The 14,430-nt window shown below is 47.2% G+C and overlaps 1 protein-coding gene across 1 annotated transcript in view; it reads left to right on the forward strand.

Annotated features, from left to right (window-relative positions):
- Positions 1 to 8,021, forward strand: part of rnf19a (ring finger protein 19A, RBR E3 ubiquitin protein ligase) — a 38,788-nt gene extending 30,767 nt beyond the window's left edge. Inside the window, exons 9-11 of the mRNA XM_046361238.1 lie at positions 3,121 to 3,261; positions 3,462 to 4,758; positions 4,827 to 8,021. Of these exons, the coding sequence (XP_046217194.1) occupies positions 3,121 to 3,261; positions 3,462 to 4,227 (907 nt within the window). The 3' untranslated portion in view covers positions 4,228 to 4,758; positions 4,827 to 8,021. The remainder of the gene's footprint in view (positions 1 to 3,120; positions 3,262 to 3,461; positions 4,759 to 4,826) is intronic.
- Positions 8,022 to 14,430: the final 6,409 nt, after the last annotated feature.

A 14,430-nucleotide genomic window follows, 5' to 3' on the forward strand; every position in this document is an offset into this window, starting at 1 on the left:
TTATAGGGGAGATGCACCTGCTGGAGCGTGTGCTACAGGTGGAAGATGCTATGGTGACCAGCGAGCTGAGATAAGGGGGGACTTTACCTAGCAGGGTCTTGTAGATGACATGGAGCCAGTGGGTTTGGCGACGAGTATGAAGCGAGGGCCAGCCAACGAGAGCGTACAGGTCACAATGGTGGGTAGTGGTGACAAAACGGATTGCACTGTGATAGACTGCATCCAATTTGTTGAGTAGGGTATTGGAGGCTATTTTGTAAATGACATCGCCAAAGTCGACGGTTTGGTAGGATGGTCAGTTTTACAAGGGTATGTTTGGCAGCATGTTTGGCAGCATGCTTTGTTGCGAAATAGGAAGCCAATTCTAGATTTAACTTTGGATTGGAGATGTTTGATATGGGTCTGGAAGGAAAGTTTACAGTCTAACCAGACACCTAAGTATTTGTAGTTGTCCACGTATTCTAAGGCAGAGCCGTCCAGAGTAGTGATGTTGGACAGGCAGGCAGGTGCAGGTAGCGATCGGTTGAATTGCATGCATTTAGTTTTACTTGTATTTAAGAGCAATTGGAGGCCACGGAAGGAGAGTTGTATGACATTGAAGCTTGCCTGGAGGGTTGTTAACACAGTGTCCAAAGAAGGGCCAGAAGTATACAGTCACAGTGACAGTGTGGTATAATACCAGCTGGACTTGTTAGGGGTCCAGATTTTGGAGAAGGAGAAATGGGGAAGGCTTGGGCGAGTTGCTGTGGGGGGTGCAGTGCTGTTGACCGCTAACGGTTAGCGGGCTGTAGATGGGCGTTCAGGTAACGTCGCGACGGAGGAGCCAGCCGGATAACTCCTTCGGGTAGATAACGTCAGCAGTCCAGTTGTGAAGGCCCGGTGGGGCTCCGCGTAGGCAGTAAAACGGGTCCGGATAGGTGATTGTAGCCCAGGAGTGATTGATGGAACTCTTCAGCTGGCTAGCTCCGGAATAATTTGTTTGCTCTGGAATCGACGAAAGCCGATAGTCACACGGATAGCAGCTAGCTAGCTGTGAGATCCAGGTATGAATGCCCAGAGTTAGCGGTTGAAATCCAGGGACATGGAGAGAAAAATTGGTCCGGTATGTTCCGTTCTGAGCCGCGCTGCGCCGTACAAAACTGGCGATAGATTTTCAAGCTAAAGGATAGCTGATGACCACAAACCGTGGTTAGCTGAATAGTAATGATTAGCCAGTAAAGAAGCTAACTAACTTCTGGATTAGCTTCTGGCTAGCTTCTGGCTGGTTTCTGGCTAGCTTCTTGGAGGATTACAGATTTGAGGTAAATAATACTTTTTTTATAAATATAAATTGGTGAGGCGTGTTGCAGGAGAGTGTTTTGAAAACGAGTTTATGGAAAATTTTAAAAATATATATAAAAAGGTATGTGAAAGAAGTTGTAAATATATATATATATATATATACGGGACACGACAAGACGAGGACAAAAGACGTCTGAACTGCTATGCCATCTTGGAATATATGATGAATCCGGTGATGTGGTAGAGAGAAGCAGTCCGATATGCTCTGGGTTGATATCGCACTGTGCAGACTGGCTGGTGTTTTCCGAGCTAAGGCTGGCTGATGACGGGGTAAAAAGGAGAGGACTGCTAGCCATGGCTAATAAAGACTAGGTGCTAGTTAGCTGGATAGAGGACTGCTAGCCATGGCAAATAAAGACTAGGTTCTAGTTAGCTGGCTAGAGGACCGCTAGCCATGGCAAATAAAGACTAGGTGCTAGTTAGCTGGCTAGAGGACCGCTAGCCATGGCTAGTAAAGACTAGGTTCTAGTTAGCTGGCTAGCACCTGATGGAAGTTCCAGTTATAAGGAATGAAAATAGCAGATCCGTACCACATTGGGTGAGGAAAGTTTAATTAGTTCGTAGATAGAAAGTGAGATTAAGATGTATACGAGAAAGACCGGCTATTTACACAGGTTAAGACAGACAAACACACACGTCCTACTGCAGCGCCATCTTGTATTTATTTAAATGTAAAGTTCTGGAATGTCCTCGTGAAAGACTTAAACCCGATTTTGAGATGTTGTGGCAGGACCTGAAACGAGCAGTTTATGCTCGAAAACCAACATGTTGCTGATTTACAGCAGTTCTGCATAGAAGAGTGGGCCATAATTCCTCCAATGATGTGAGATTGATCAACAACTACAGGAAGTGTTTGGTTGGAGTCAGTGCAGCTAAAGGAGGCACAACCAGTTAGTGAGAGTAAGGGGACAAATACTTTTTCACACAGGAGCGCTGGTGTTGCATGTCTTTATTTATAAAATAAATGTAATGCGTATTCAAATGTTGTGCCATCTATCTGTCCTTCCTCCTCACAACGCTATCTCTGTCCTTCCTCCTCACAACGCTATCTCTGTTCTTCCTCCTCACAACACTACCTCTGTCCTTCCTCCTCACAACGCTATCTCTGTCCTTCCTCCTCACAACGCTATCTCTGTTCTTCCTCCTCACAACACTACCTCTGTTCTTCCACCTCACAACGCTATCTCTGTTCTTCCTCCTCACAACACTATACATCTCTGTTCTTCCTCCTCACAACACTATACATCTCTGTTCTTCCTCCTCACAACACTATCTCTGTTTTTCCTCCCCTCAACACTGTCTCTGTTCTTCCTCCTCACAACACTATCTCTGTTTTTCCTCCCCTCAACACTGTCTCTGTTCTTCCTCCTCACAACACTATCTCTGTTTTTCCTCCCTCAACACTGTCTCTGTTCTTCCTCCTCACAACACTACCTCTGTTCTTCCTCCCCACAACACCATCTCTGTTCTTCTTCCTTACAACACTTTCTCTGTTCTTCCTCCCCACAACGCTATCTCTGTTCTTCCTCCCAACAACGCTATCTCTGTTCTTCCTCCCCACAACGCTTTCTCTGTTCTTACTCCTCCTCACAACACTATCTCTGTTCTTACTCCTCCTCACAACACTATCTCTGTTCTTACTCCTCCTCACAACACTATCTCTGTTCTCACTCCTCCTCACAACACTATCTCTGTTCTTACTCCTCCTCACAACACTATCTCTGTTCTTCCTCCTGCTCACAACACTGTATATCTCTGTTTATCTCCTTCTCTACCTAGGTTGGAGGTCCAGGCTGACGTTCAGAAGGAGCAGGGTAGTCTGAGTGGGGAGTCGGCAAATGTCAGCTTGGGGACCATCAGTGACAACACTAGCACCAAAGCAATGGCTGGATCCATTCTCAACTACATGCCTCTGGACAGGTCAGCACGCTCTGCAGCACTGGTTCAGTTCTGGTAGTTGACATTGTTGTCGTCTTCACCACTAGATGGTTTTGCACAGTCACCAAATACTACTGTCCCTATATGATCACCAATCACCAAACTGTTAGCATGTCTTGTTGTCATGGTTACAGAGAACCGTCTGTAGGTGGTTTTAACATGTCTTGTTGTCATGGTTACAGAGAGGGTAATCTGGACGTGGACATGGAGGGGAAGCAGGAGAAGAAACTACATCACCATAGCAACAGCAGCAGCCTGGACGACGCCAGCGGCGAGGGGAGAGGGGTTGGAGTGTGTCCCTCCGGCTGCCCCCATGAGTCTCGCTCCTCCAAATGGGTGAAGGACCCCTCTTCCTCGGGGGGCAAGAAGAGCAAGGGCAAGCTGAGGACGAAGAAGACCAGCGGAGGAACTAAGATCCAGGAGACCCGTGAGGACATGGATGCTCAGCTCCTAGAGCAGCGCAGCACTAACTCCTCAGAGTTCGACTCCCTCAGCGGCTCCCTGCCCTCCGTAGCAGACTCCCACTGCAGCCACTTATCAGAGTTCAGCTGCTCTGATCCGGAGACCTCCAGACCTCCTCCTCTCACCCCCTGCTGCATTGACCTCCACCCCCAGCGCCCCCTCACCTCCCTGGGAACAGACCTGGTCACCGTCACCCCCCTGCCGGAGGTGGAGAACGACCATCTGGAGAACTGTCCCGCTGCATCCTCCTCCTCCTCACCTTCTTCCGCGGCCCCCGTCTACACAGAAGGAGGGGTAGGAGGAGGTATGCTCCTCTACATCGCCGAGGAGAGCTTAGGGCTGATGAGGACGACGCAGGAGGAGCTGGACTCCATCGCGGTGGAGGAGGTCCTGAAGGAGACCAATAACAACATGTTGGACGGAGGTGTCGTATCCCAGCAGCCTTCCAGCCCTGTGAGGAGTGGCTGCATTCAGACTGAGATATAAACTCTCCTGGCTGGCTGGCTGGTTGACTGGCTGGCTGGCTGACTCACTGGCTGGTTGACTGGCTGACTGGCTGGCTGGCTGGTTGACTGGCTGGCTGACTCACTGGCTGGTTGACTGGCTGGCTGACTGGCTGGTTGACTGGCTGGTTGACTGACTGGCTGGCTGGCTGACTCCAGGGCTGGCTGACTCCAGGGCTACTACTCCAGACTGACCTAATGTTTATGCCAGCTTTTTTCACAGCTAGCCTGAAATCCACTTCTGTCTCTGAGTGGGCAAGCTCGTTTTACGGAAGAGTAGAGAGAAAGACAGGACAACAGAGGAGGAGAGGTGTTTTATCCATGTCTGCTAATATGTAAGATAAAATCATGTGATGGTTGAGGGTAGACTGTGTGGTGATACAGGTGGAGGAATAAGGTAGACTGGGTGGTGATACAGGTGGAGGAATAAGGTAGACTGGGTGGTGGTACAGGTGGAGGAATAAGGTAGACTGGAATAAGGTAGACTGGGTGGTGATACAGGTGGAGGAATAAGGTAGACTGGGTGGTGAGGAATAAGGTGGACTGGAATAAGGTAGACTGGGTGGTGAATGGAGGAATAAGGTAGACTGGGTGGTGGTACAGGTGGAGGAATAAGGTAGACTGGAATAAGGTAGACTGGGTGGTGATACAGGTGGAGGAATAAGGTAGACTGGGTGGTGGTACAGGTGGAGGAATAAGGTAGAATGGGTGGTGGTACAGGTGGAGGAATAAGGTAGACTGGGTGGTGGTACAGGTGGAGGAATAAGGTAGACTGGGTAGTGATACAGGTGGAGGAATAAGGTAGACTGGGTAGTGATACAGGTGGAGGAATAAGGTAGACTGGAATAAGGTAGACTGGGTGGTGGTACAGGTGGAGGAATAAGGTAGACTGGGTGGTGGTACAGGTGGAGGAATAAGGTAGACTGGGTGGTGGTACAGGTGGAGGAATAAGGTAGACTTGGTGGTGGTACAGGCGGAGGAATAAGGTGGACTGGAATAAGGTAGACTGGGTGGTGGTACAGGTGGAGGAATAAGGTAGACTGGAATAAGGTAGACTGGGTGGTGATACAGGTGGAGGAATAAGGTAGACTGGGTGGTGATACAGGTGGAGGAATAAGGTAGACTGGAATAAGGTAGACTGGGTGGTGGTACATGTGGAGGAATAAGGTAGACTGGGTGGTGGTACAGGTGGAGGAATAAGGTAGACTGGAATAAGGTAGACTGGGTGGTGATACAGGTGGAGGAATAAGGTAGACTGGGTAGTGATACAGGTGTAGGAATAAGGTAGACTGGGTGGTGATACAGGTGTAGGAATAAGGTAGACTGGGTGGTGATACAGGTGGAGGAATAAGGTAGACTGGGTGGTGGTACAGGTGGAGGAATAAGGTAGACTGGAATAAGGTAGACTGGGTGGTGATACAGGTGGAGGAATAAGGTAGACTGGGTGGTGGTACAGGTGGAGGAATAAGGTAGACTGGGTGGTGGTACAGGTGGAGGAATAAGGTAGACTGGGTGGTGGTACAGGTGGAGGAATAAGGTAGACTGGGTGGTGGTACAGGTGGAGGAATAAGGTAGACTGGGTAGTGATACAGGTGGAGGAATAAGGTAGACTGGAATAAGGTAGACTGGGTGGTGGTACAGGTGGAGGAATAAGGTAGACTGGGTAGTGATACAGGTGGAGGAATAAGGTAGACTGGAATAAGGTAGACTGGGTGGTGGTACAGGTGGAGGAATAAGGTAGACTGGGTGGTGGTACAGGTGGAGGAATAAGGTAGACTGGAATAAGGTAGACTGGGTGGTGGTACAGGTGGAGGAATAAGGTAGACTGGGTGGTGGTACAGGTGGAGGAATAAGGTAGACTGGAATAAGGTAGACTGGGTGGTGATACAGGTGGAGGAATAAGGTAGACTGGGTAGTGATACAGGTGTAGGAATAAGGCAGACTGGGTGGTGGTACAGGTGGAGGAATAAGGTAGACTGGAATAAGGTAGACTGGGTGGTGGTACAGGTGGAGGAATAAGGTAGACTGGGTGGTGATACAGGTGGAGGAATAAGGTAGACTGGGTAGTGATACAGGTGGAGAAATAAGGTCGACTGGGTGGTGGTACAGGTGGAGGAATAAGGTAGACTGGGTAGTGATACAGGTGGAGGAATAACATAGACTGGGTGGTGGTACAGGTGGAGGAATAAGGTAGACTGGAATAAGGTAGACTGGGTGGTGGTACAGGTGGAGGAATAAGGTAGACTGGGTGGTGATACAGGTGGAGGAATAAGGTAGACTGGGTAGTGATACAGGTGGAGGAATAAGGTAGACTGGGTAGTGATACAGGTGGAGGAATAAGGTAGACTGGGTGGTGATACAGGTGGAGGAATAAGGTAGACTGGGTGGTGATACAGGTGGAGGAATAAGGTAGACTGGGTGGTGATACAGGTGGAGGAATAAGGTAGACTGGGTGGTGGTACAGGTGGAGGAATAAGGTAGACTGGAATAAGGTAGACTGGGTGGTGATACAGGTGGAGGAATAAGGTAGACTGGGTGGTGGTACAGGTGGAGGAATAAGGTAGACTGGAATAAGGTAGACTGGGTGGTGATACAGGTGGAGGAATAAGGTAGACTGGGTGGTGGTACAGGTGGAGGAATAAGGTAGACTGGGTGGTGGTACAGGTGGAGGAATAAGGTAGACTGGGTGGTGGTACAGGTGGAGGAATAAGGTAGACTGGGTAGTGATACAGGTGGAGGAATAAGGTAGACTGGGTAGTGATACAGGTGGAGGAATAAGGTAGACAGGCTATAGGAGGGAGAAAGCTCTCCTACTGGGTTAAGGGTTTTATTCATATAGAAGAGACACATTGGCAGTCTGGATGGGAAGTCTTGATTAAATCTCATGTCCGGAGTGTTTTTGGTCAGTGGTAACATTTAGATGGACCAAGGCCCATGGAAAGTTCCAGTAAAAAGTATGAGGACAGAGGACGAGGTGTATGGCCGGTGTATCAGCGGGGTGATGATGTAGCAGTGTTCTATACTAGCCTTCACATGGGGGACAGATTCTCCAGAAGGCCACACGACTGTCCATCCAGGAAGCTCCTATGGATCCGACTCAAAACGAACCCCGTCTCAGGTGGCATCATATTCACCATGTACTGCGTTACGGGTTCCATTTGAGACACAGACTTCTAGGTCTGTGGTGAACAGCCAGTCAGTCAGCCAGCCAGTCAGCCAGCCAGCCAGTCAGTCAGCCAGCCAGCCAGTCAGTCAGTCAGTCAGTCAGTCAGTCAGTCGCATCACACCACAGCGTAAAGGATTGTCAAGCTTCAGTTATAATATAAACCGGTCAAAGAAAAGGTCAAACTGACCTAAGAGGGACCAGTCAATAAGTCATTTTTATTTTTTCCATGATTCTATAAAAAAAAAAAGAATATTACTTTTAAGATGTTGATGAATATTGTTCTGTAGTTTTAGTACTTTCCATGTTGAGCCCTGTGGGGTAAGATCCTGTGTTAGGGGAGGCCAGGGGGGGTTGGGGTGAGCAGAGGGAAGGAAGAGTCAACTAATTTAACCCTTTGTCTTCTTAAACAACACAGATTTTAACTGTCAGGATTGGATTTACAATATAAGTAAATATTCCATAAAGAATCAGGCCTCAGAGTTGAGCTGGCCCATCAGTAGGAGGACAACAGCGGTAGTTTGGTATAAAGGGAGCGATAAGAGGTTGACTCTCTTTTCATTCTGTTATAGATATATCACTTCATAATTAAAAGGCTATGGTGATTTAAGCCTGAGTTCAGGATCTGTGCTGTCTTCAAGTCGTAGGTCATTATCACCAGTTGGAGGGGACAAGCCAACGGTGATGCATTCAGGTCCTTTCAAACACCTCTCCATTGGATCCATGCAAATGAGCATTTTTCTACCTATGTTGCCTTTTTGAAAAAGCTGCTTCTGTCTGTTTGCACCTCATCCTGTCTCTTCAATAGATACAGGACTGTGTCCCATTCCCTGTGTAGTGCACTACTATGGGCCCTGGTCACTATATAGGGAATAGGGTGCCATCTGGGACGCAACCAAAGAAATTTAGAGAAAAGCAGAATGTCTAAGTGTTATCGCTACAGATCCTGTCTAACCATCCCGTCATTGTTTAGCAAGTCAAGATGCTAACCATCCCGTCATTGTTTAGCAAGTCAAGATGCTAACCATCCCGTCATTGTTTAGCAAGTCAAGATGCTAACCATCCCGTCATTGTTTAGCAAGTCAAGATGCTAACCATCCCGTCATTGTTTAGCAAGTCAAGATGCTAACCATCCCGTCATTGTGTTTAGCAAGTCAAGATGTTAACCATTCCGTCGTTGTTTAGCAAGTCAAGATGTTAACCATTCCATCATCATTGTGTTTAGCAAGTCAAGATGTTAACCATTCCGTCATCATTGTGTTTAGCAAGTCAAGATGTTAACCATTCTTCATCATTGTGTTTAGCAAGTCAAGATGCTAACCATTCTGTCATCATTGTGTTTAGCAAGTCAAGATGCTAACCATTCCGTCATCATTGTGTTTAGCAAGTCAAGATGCTAACCATCCCGTCATTGTTTAGCAAGTCAAGATGCTAACCATCCCGTCATTGTTTAGCAAGTCAAGATGCTAACCATCCCGTCATTGTTTAGCAAGTCAAGATGCTAACCATCCCATCATTGTGTTTAGCAAGTCAAGATGCTAACCATCCCATCATTGTTTAGCAAGTCAAGATGCTAACCATCCCATCATCATTGTGTTTAGCAAGTCAAGATGCTAACCATCCTATCATTGTGTTTAGCAAGTCAAGATGCTAACCATCCCATCATTGTGTTTAGCAAGTCAAGATGCTAACCATCCCATCATCATTGTGTTTAACAAGTCCAGAGATGCTAATGGACACACCAATCTGGTAACCACCTAGCCTACCAAAGACAGAACAGGCTACTGTGGTTGAACCCTCACTCCTGAGGACCCCTGATGAGGGGTGTAGTGTTGCTCTGCAGAGCAGACTGAGTCTGTGTCCCTATTCCCTATATAGTGTAGCATTTAAGACAAACCTTCTGCCAAGCGGTCCATGATCTGATTTAATGAGTAACATTCACCTATAGCTTAGTGTTTATTTGAAGGATTTGGGGGGGAAACGCTTCAGCTGTACAGATCCCTTCCACTTCACTGTAACAAAGGTCTTGTCTTGGGTACAGTTAACACTGTGACAACAGTGTTGGGTGCAGTCAAGTGTTTCAACGTCAAAGGCTATGGTTTCATCAAGAATGAGACGTCTTCGGGGGGGTATTTTTTGGCGTGTTAGTACATGTTCAAACGAAACGATTCATCTTTGAACACTGAAAGCGTTAGGGTTGAGGCTACGTTCATGTCCCTGTGATTCTCAGAGTGGATGAATGTGTGCTCTAAACCAGGGATATTCAACTCTTACCCTACGAGGTCTGTAGCCTGCTGGTTTCCTGTTCTATCTGATAATTAATTGCACCCACCTGGTGTCCCAGGTCTAAACCAGTTCCTGATTAGAGGGGAACTGGTTTAGGGGGGCTGGCTTGTTAGTCCAGAGATAAATTCTCTAAACCTAAAGGTTGACCCTAAACTGTTCATTTTTCTACTGTTGTGGTGCAGTGCAACTATCAGTCTGGATTGATAATATGATACTTTAAAGACTAGTGCCAGGCCTCATGTAGAGAGGAGTTTATGCTATTTCTAGTGATAGAGGCGTCACTACAGACCCTGGTTCAGAGGTCTAAGACACTGCACCTCAGTGCTAGAGGCGTCACTACAGACCCTGGTTCAGAGGTCTAAGACACTGCACCTCAGTGCTAGAGGCGTCACTACAGACCCTGGTTCAGAGGTCTAAGACACTGCACCTCAGTGCTAGAGGCGTCACTACAGACCCTGGTTCAGAGGTCTAAGACACTGCACCTCAGTGCTAGAGGCGTCACTACAGACCCTGGTTCAGAGACACTGCATCTCAGTGCTAGAGGCGTCACTACAGTCCCTGGTTCAGAGACACTGCATCTCAGTGCTAGAGGCGTCACTACAGTCCCTGGTTCAATTCCAGGCTGTATCACAACTGCCCGTGATTAGGAGTTCCATAGGGCGGCGCACAATTGGCCCAGCGTTGTCCAGGTTAGGGTTTGGCCAGGGTGGGCTGTCATTGTAAATAATAATTTGTTCATAACTGACTTGCCTAATTAAATAAAAACTGTACACTTATGTTACAATTATATCTGAAAAATCTAACTTTTTTTTTTGCATGACCGATGTTGGAGGATGTCTTCATTGATTATAGGTTTTCTGTCAGTTTAGTTGGGTAATCTACAGTAACATCATAACTCATGACTTCTAAGGGTGATTTGAAACGCGTCTCCTGCGTTGTTTGCTATTGGTTTAACTGATAGTTAAACCGAATACAGTGAAAATATATGTTTTGGTGATTTAAACCTATGTTCATTACATTGCACATGAATGGTTCTGTGGGGAGATGTTTCCAATTCAAAATGACAGGTTTTGAATGAAAGACTGGCTGCGTTACAAGTGTGACCAGTTTGGTAGGCAACAGTGCCCAATGATGGTTCACATGACTCAATACAGGTCCTCATGTAAAATACTCTGCAGTGTATGTTATATATACACACAAGGATGTCATTTCTGAGGTTCAGATTACAATTCCCCAATATATGGTTGAACATCTCTCCCACAGTGTTTCTAGAGCCTCTCTGCATAATCTGCAGTTTAGTGGCAATAAATCTCATCACTCGCAGCTTCTGAGATTTTGGGAATGCATCCCAAATCGCACTACATATGATTAAAGGCCTATGGACCCTGGTTAATAGTGCACTACAGCTTCCTGCCCTGCGTTACTGAACGCTTCGCCGTTGTCACACAATGTTTTAATGATGCTCTTTGGAGTCAGATGGCGTCAGAACCGGCCAGAGCCCAACATCCAGCATAGTTCATGTCAACAGCCTTCCCAGGTCTTCATCAGCCTCCTATACAGTCTTCTGTGGCATCAAACCTGAGGTGGAGTAGACTTCTCATCTCTGACTGGTTGGTAGGGATCAATCTGGTTGAGGGATGACATCACATCAAATTTTATTAGTCACATGCTCCGAATACAAAAGGTGTAGACCTTACCGTGAAATGTTTACTTACAAGCCCTTAACCAACAGTGCAGTTCAAGAAGAAGAAAATATTTACCAAGTAGACTAAAATAAAAAGTAACAATAACGAGGCTATATACTGGGGGTACCGGTACAGAGTCAATGTGGAGGCTATATACAGGGGGTACCGGTACAGAGTCAATGTGGAGGCTATATACTGGGGGTACCGGTACAGAGTCAATGTGGAGGCTATATACTGGGGGTACTGGTACAGAGTCAATGTGGAGGCTATATACAGGGGGTACCAGTACAAAGTCAATGTGGAGGCTATATACAGGGAATTACAGTACAGAGTCAATGTGGAGGCTATATACAGGAGGTATCAGTACAGAGTCAATGTGGAGGCTATATACAGGGGGTACCAGTACAGAGTCAATGTGGAGGCTATATACAGGGGGTACCGGTACAGAGTCCATGTGGAGGCTATATACTGGGGGTACCTGTACAGAGTCAATGTGGATGCTATATACAGGGGGTACCGGTACAGAGTCAATATGGATGCTATATACTAGGGGTACCGGTACAGAGTCAATGTGGAGGCTATATACAGGGGGTACCGGTACAGGGCCAATGTGCAGGGGGTACAGGTTTGTTAAGGTAAAGGGTGAAGGGACTATGTATAGATAATAAACAGGGAGTAGCAAGTCCTAGACTTGGCGCTCCGGTACCTCTTGCCGTGTGGTAGCAGAGAGAACAATCTATGACTTGGGTGACTGGAGCCTGCGGGTGCAGGCAGCGAACGGTTGAAAAGCATGCATTTGGTTTTACTAGCGTTTAAGAGCAGTTGGAGGCCACGGAAGGAGTGCTGTATGGCATTGAAGCTCGTTTGGAGGTTAGATAGCACAGTGTCCAAGGAAGGGACAGAAGTATACAGAATGGTGTCGTCTGCGTTGAGGTGGATCAGGGAATCGCCCGCAGCAAGAGCAACATCATTGGTATATATACAGAGAAAAGAGTTGGCCCGAGAATTGAACTCTGTGGTACCCCCATAGAAACTGCCAGAGGACCAGACAACATGCCCTCCAATTTGACACACTGAACTCTGTCTGCAAAGTAGTTGGTGAACCAGGCAAGGCAGTCATCCGAAAAACCGAGGCTACTGAGTCTGCCGATAAGAATATGGTGATTGACAGAGTCGAAAGCCTTGGCCAGGTCGATGAAGACAGCTGCACAGTACTGTCTTTTATCGATCGTTTAGTACCTTGAGCGTGGCTGAGGTGTGACCGGCTCGGAAACCGGATTGCACAGCAGAGAAGGTACGGTGGGATTCGAGATGGTCAGTGATCTGTTTGATGACTTGGCTTTTGAAGAGGATGCTCTCGATGGTGCAGCTGTATAATGTTTTGAGGATCTGGGGACCCATGCCAAATCTTTTCAGGCTCCTGAGGGGGAATAGGTTTTGTCGTGCCTGCTTCATGACTGTCTTGGTGTGTTTGAACCATGATATATTGTTGGTGTGGACATCAAGGAACTTGAAACTCTCGATCCGCTTAACTACATCCCTGTTGATAATGGGGGCCTGTTCGGCCCGCCTTTTCCTGTAGTCCACGATCAGCTCCTTTGTCTTGCTCACATTGAGGGAGAGGATGTTGTCCTGGCACCACTGCCAGTTCACTGACCTCCTCCCTACAGGCTGTCTCACCGTTGTCAGTGATCAGGCCTACCACTGTTGTCGTCAGGGTCGTGTTAGGCCACGGAGTACAGGAGGGGATTAAGCATGCACCCCTGAGGAGGATCAGCGTGTCAGACGTGTTGTTGCCTACTCTTACCACCTGGGGGCGGCTCGTCAAGGGGTCCAGTTGCAGAGGGAGGTGCTTAGTGATGAGCTTCGTGGGCACTATGGTGTTGAACGCTGAGCTGTAGTCAATGAACAGCACACTCACATAGGTGTTCCTTTTGTTCAAGTTGAAAAGGGACAGGTGGATTGAGATTGCGTCATCTGTGGATCTGTTGGGGCGGATACAAATTGGAGTGGGTCTAGGGTTTCCAGGATGATGGTGTTGATGTGAGCCATGACCAGCCTTTCAAAGCACTTCATGGCTATAGATGTGAGTGCTACAGGTCGGTAGTCATTTAGGCAGGTTACCTTAGTGTTGGGAACAGAGACTATGGTGGTCTGCTTGAAACATGTAGGTATTACAGGGAGAGGTGGAAAATGTCAGTGAAGACACTTGCTAGTTGGTCAGTGCATGCTTTGAGTACACGTCCTGGTAATCCATCTGGCCCAGCGGCTTTGTGAATGTTCACCTGTTTAAAAGGTCTTGCTCACATCGGTTACCGAGAGCGTTATCACAGTCATCCAGAACAGCTGGTGCTCTCGTGCATGCTTCAGTGTTGCTTGCCTTTAAGATAGCATAAAAGGCATTTGGCTTTTTTTCACTGGGCAGCTCGCGTCTGGGTTTCTCTTTGTAGTCTGTAATAGTTTTCAAGCCCTGACACATCCGACGAGCGTCAGAGCCAGTGTTGTAGGATTCCATCTTATTCCTGTATTGATGCTTTGCTTGTTTGATGGTCCATCTGAGGGCATAGCGGGATATCTTATAGGTGTCCGAATTAGTGTGGATCCATGGCTTCTGGTTGGGATATGTATGTACGGTCACTGTGGGGACAACGTCATCAATACACTTATTGGGGCGGCAGGTAGCCTAGTGGTTAGAGCGTTGGACTAGTAACCGAAAGGTTACAAATGGAATCCCCGAGCTGACAAGGTACAAAATCTGTCGTTCTGCCCCTGAACAGGCAGTTAACCCACTGTTCCTAGGCCGTCACTGAAAATAAGTATTTGTTCTTAACTGACTTGCCTTGTTAAATAATCACATAGCACAATGCATGTTCACTTGAGTTGCCAATCTGATCTCCCTGGTAAAAATAGTTTGAAGTTGTATTAGTTGTACAGTAAACCATGCTTATCGGGAAAATACATTGTCCAACGAGATGCTTACTAGCAGGTTCCTTCAATTACAATAAGAAAATTTGTTTCATCAGGCCAGAGGACATTTCTCCAAAAAGTACGA

Source organism: Oncorhynchus gorbuscha, linkage group LG09 (assembly GCF_021184085.1).
Source record: "Oncorhynchus gorbuscha isolate QuinsamMale2020 ecotype Even-year linkage group LG09, OgorEven_v1.0, whole genome shotgun sequence".
Taxonomy (NCBI): domain Eukaryota; kingdom Metazoa; phylum Chordata; class Actinopteri; order Salmoniformes; family Salmonidae; genus Oncorhynchus; species Oncorhynchus gorbuscha.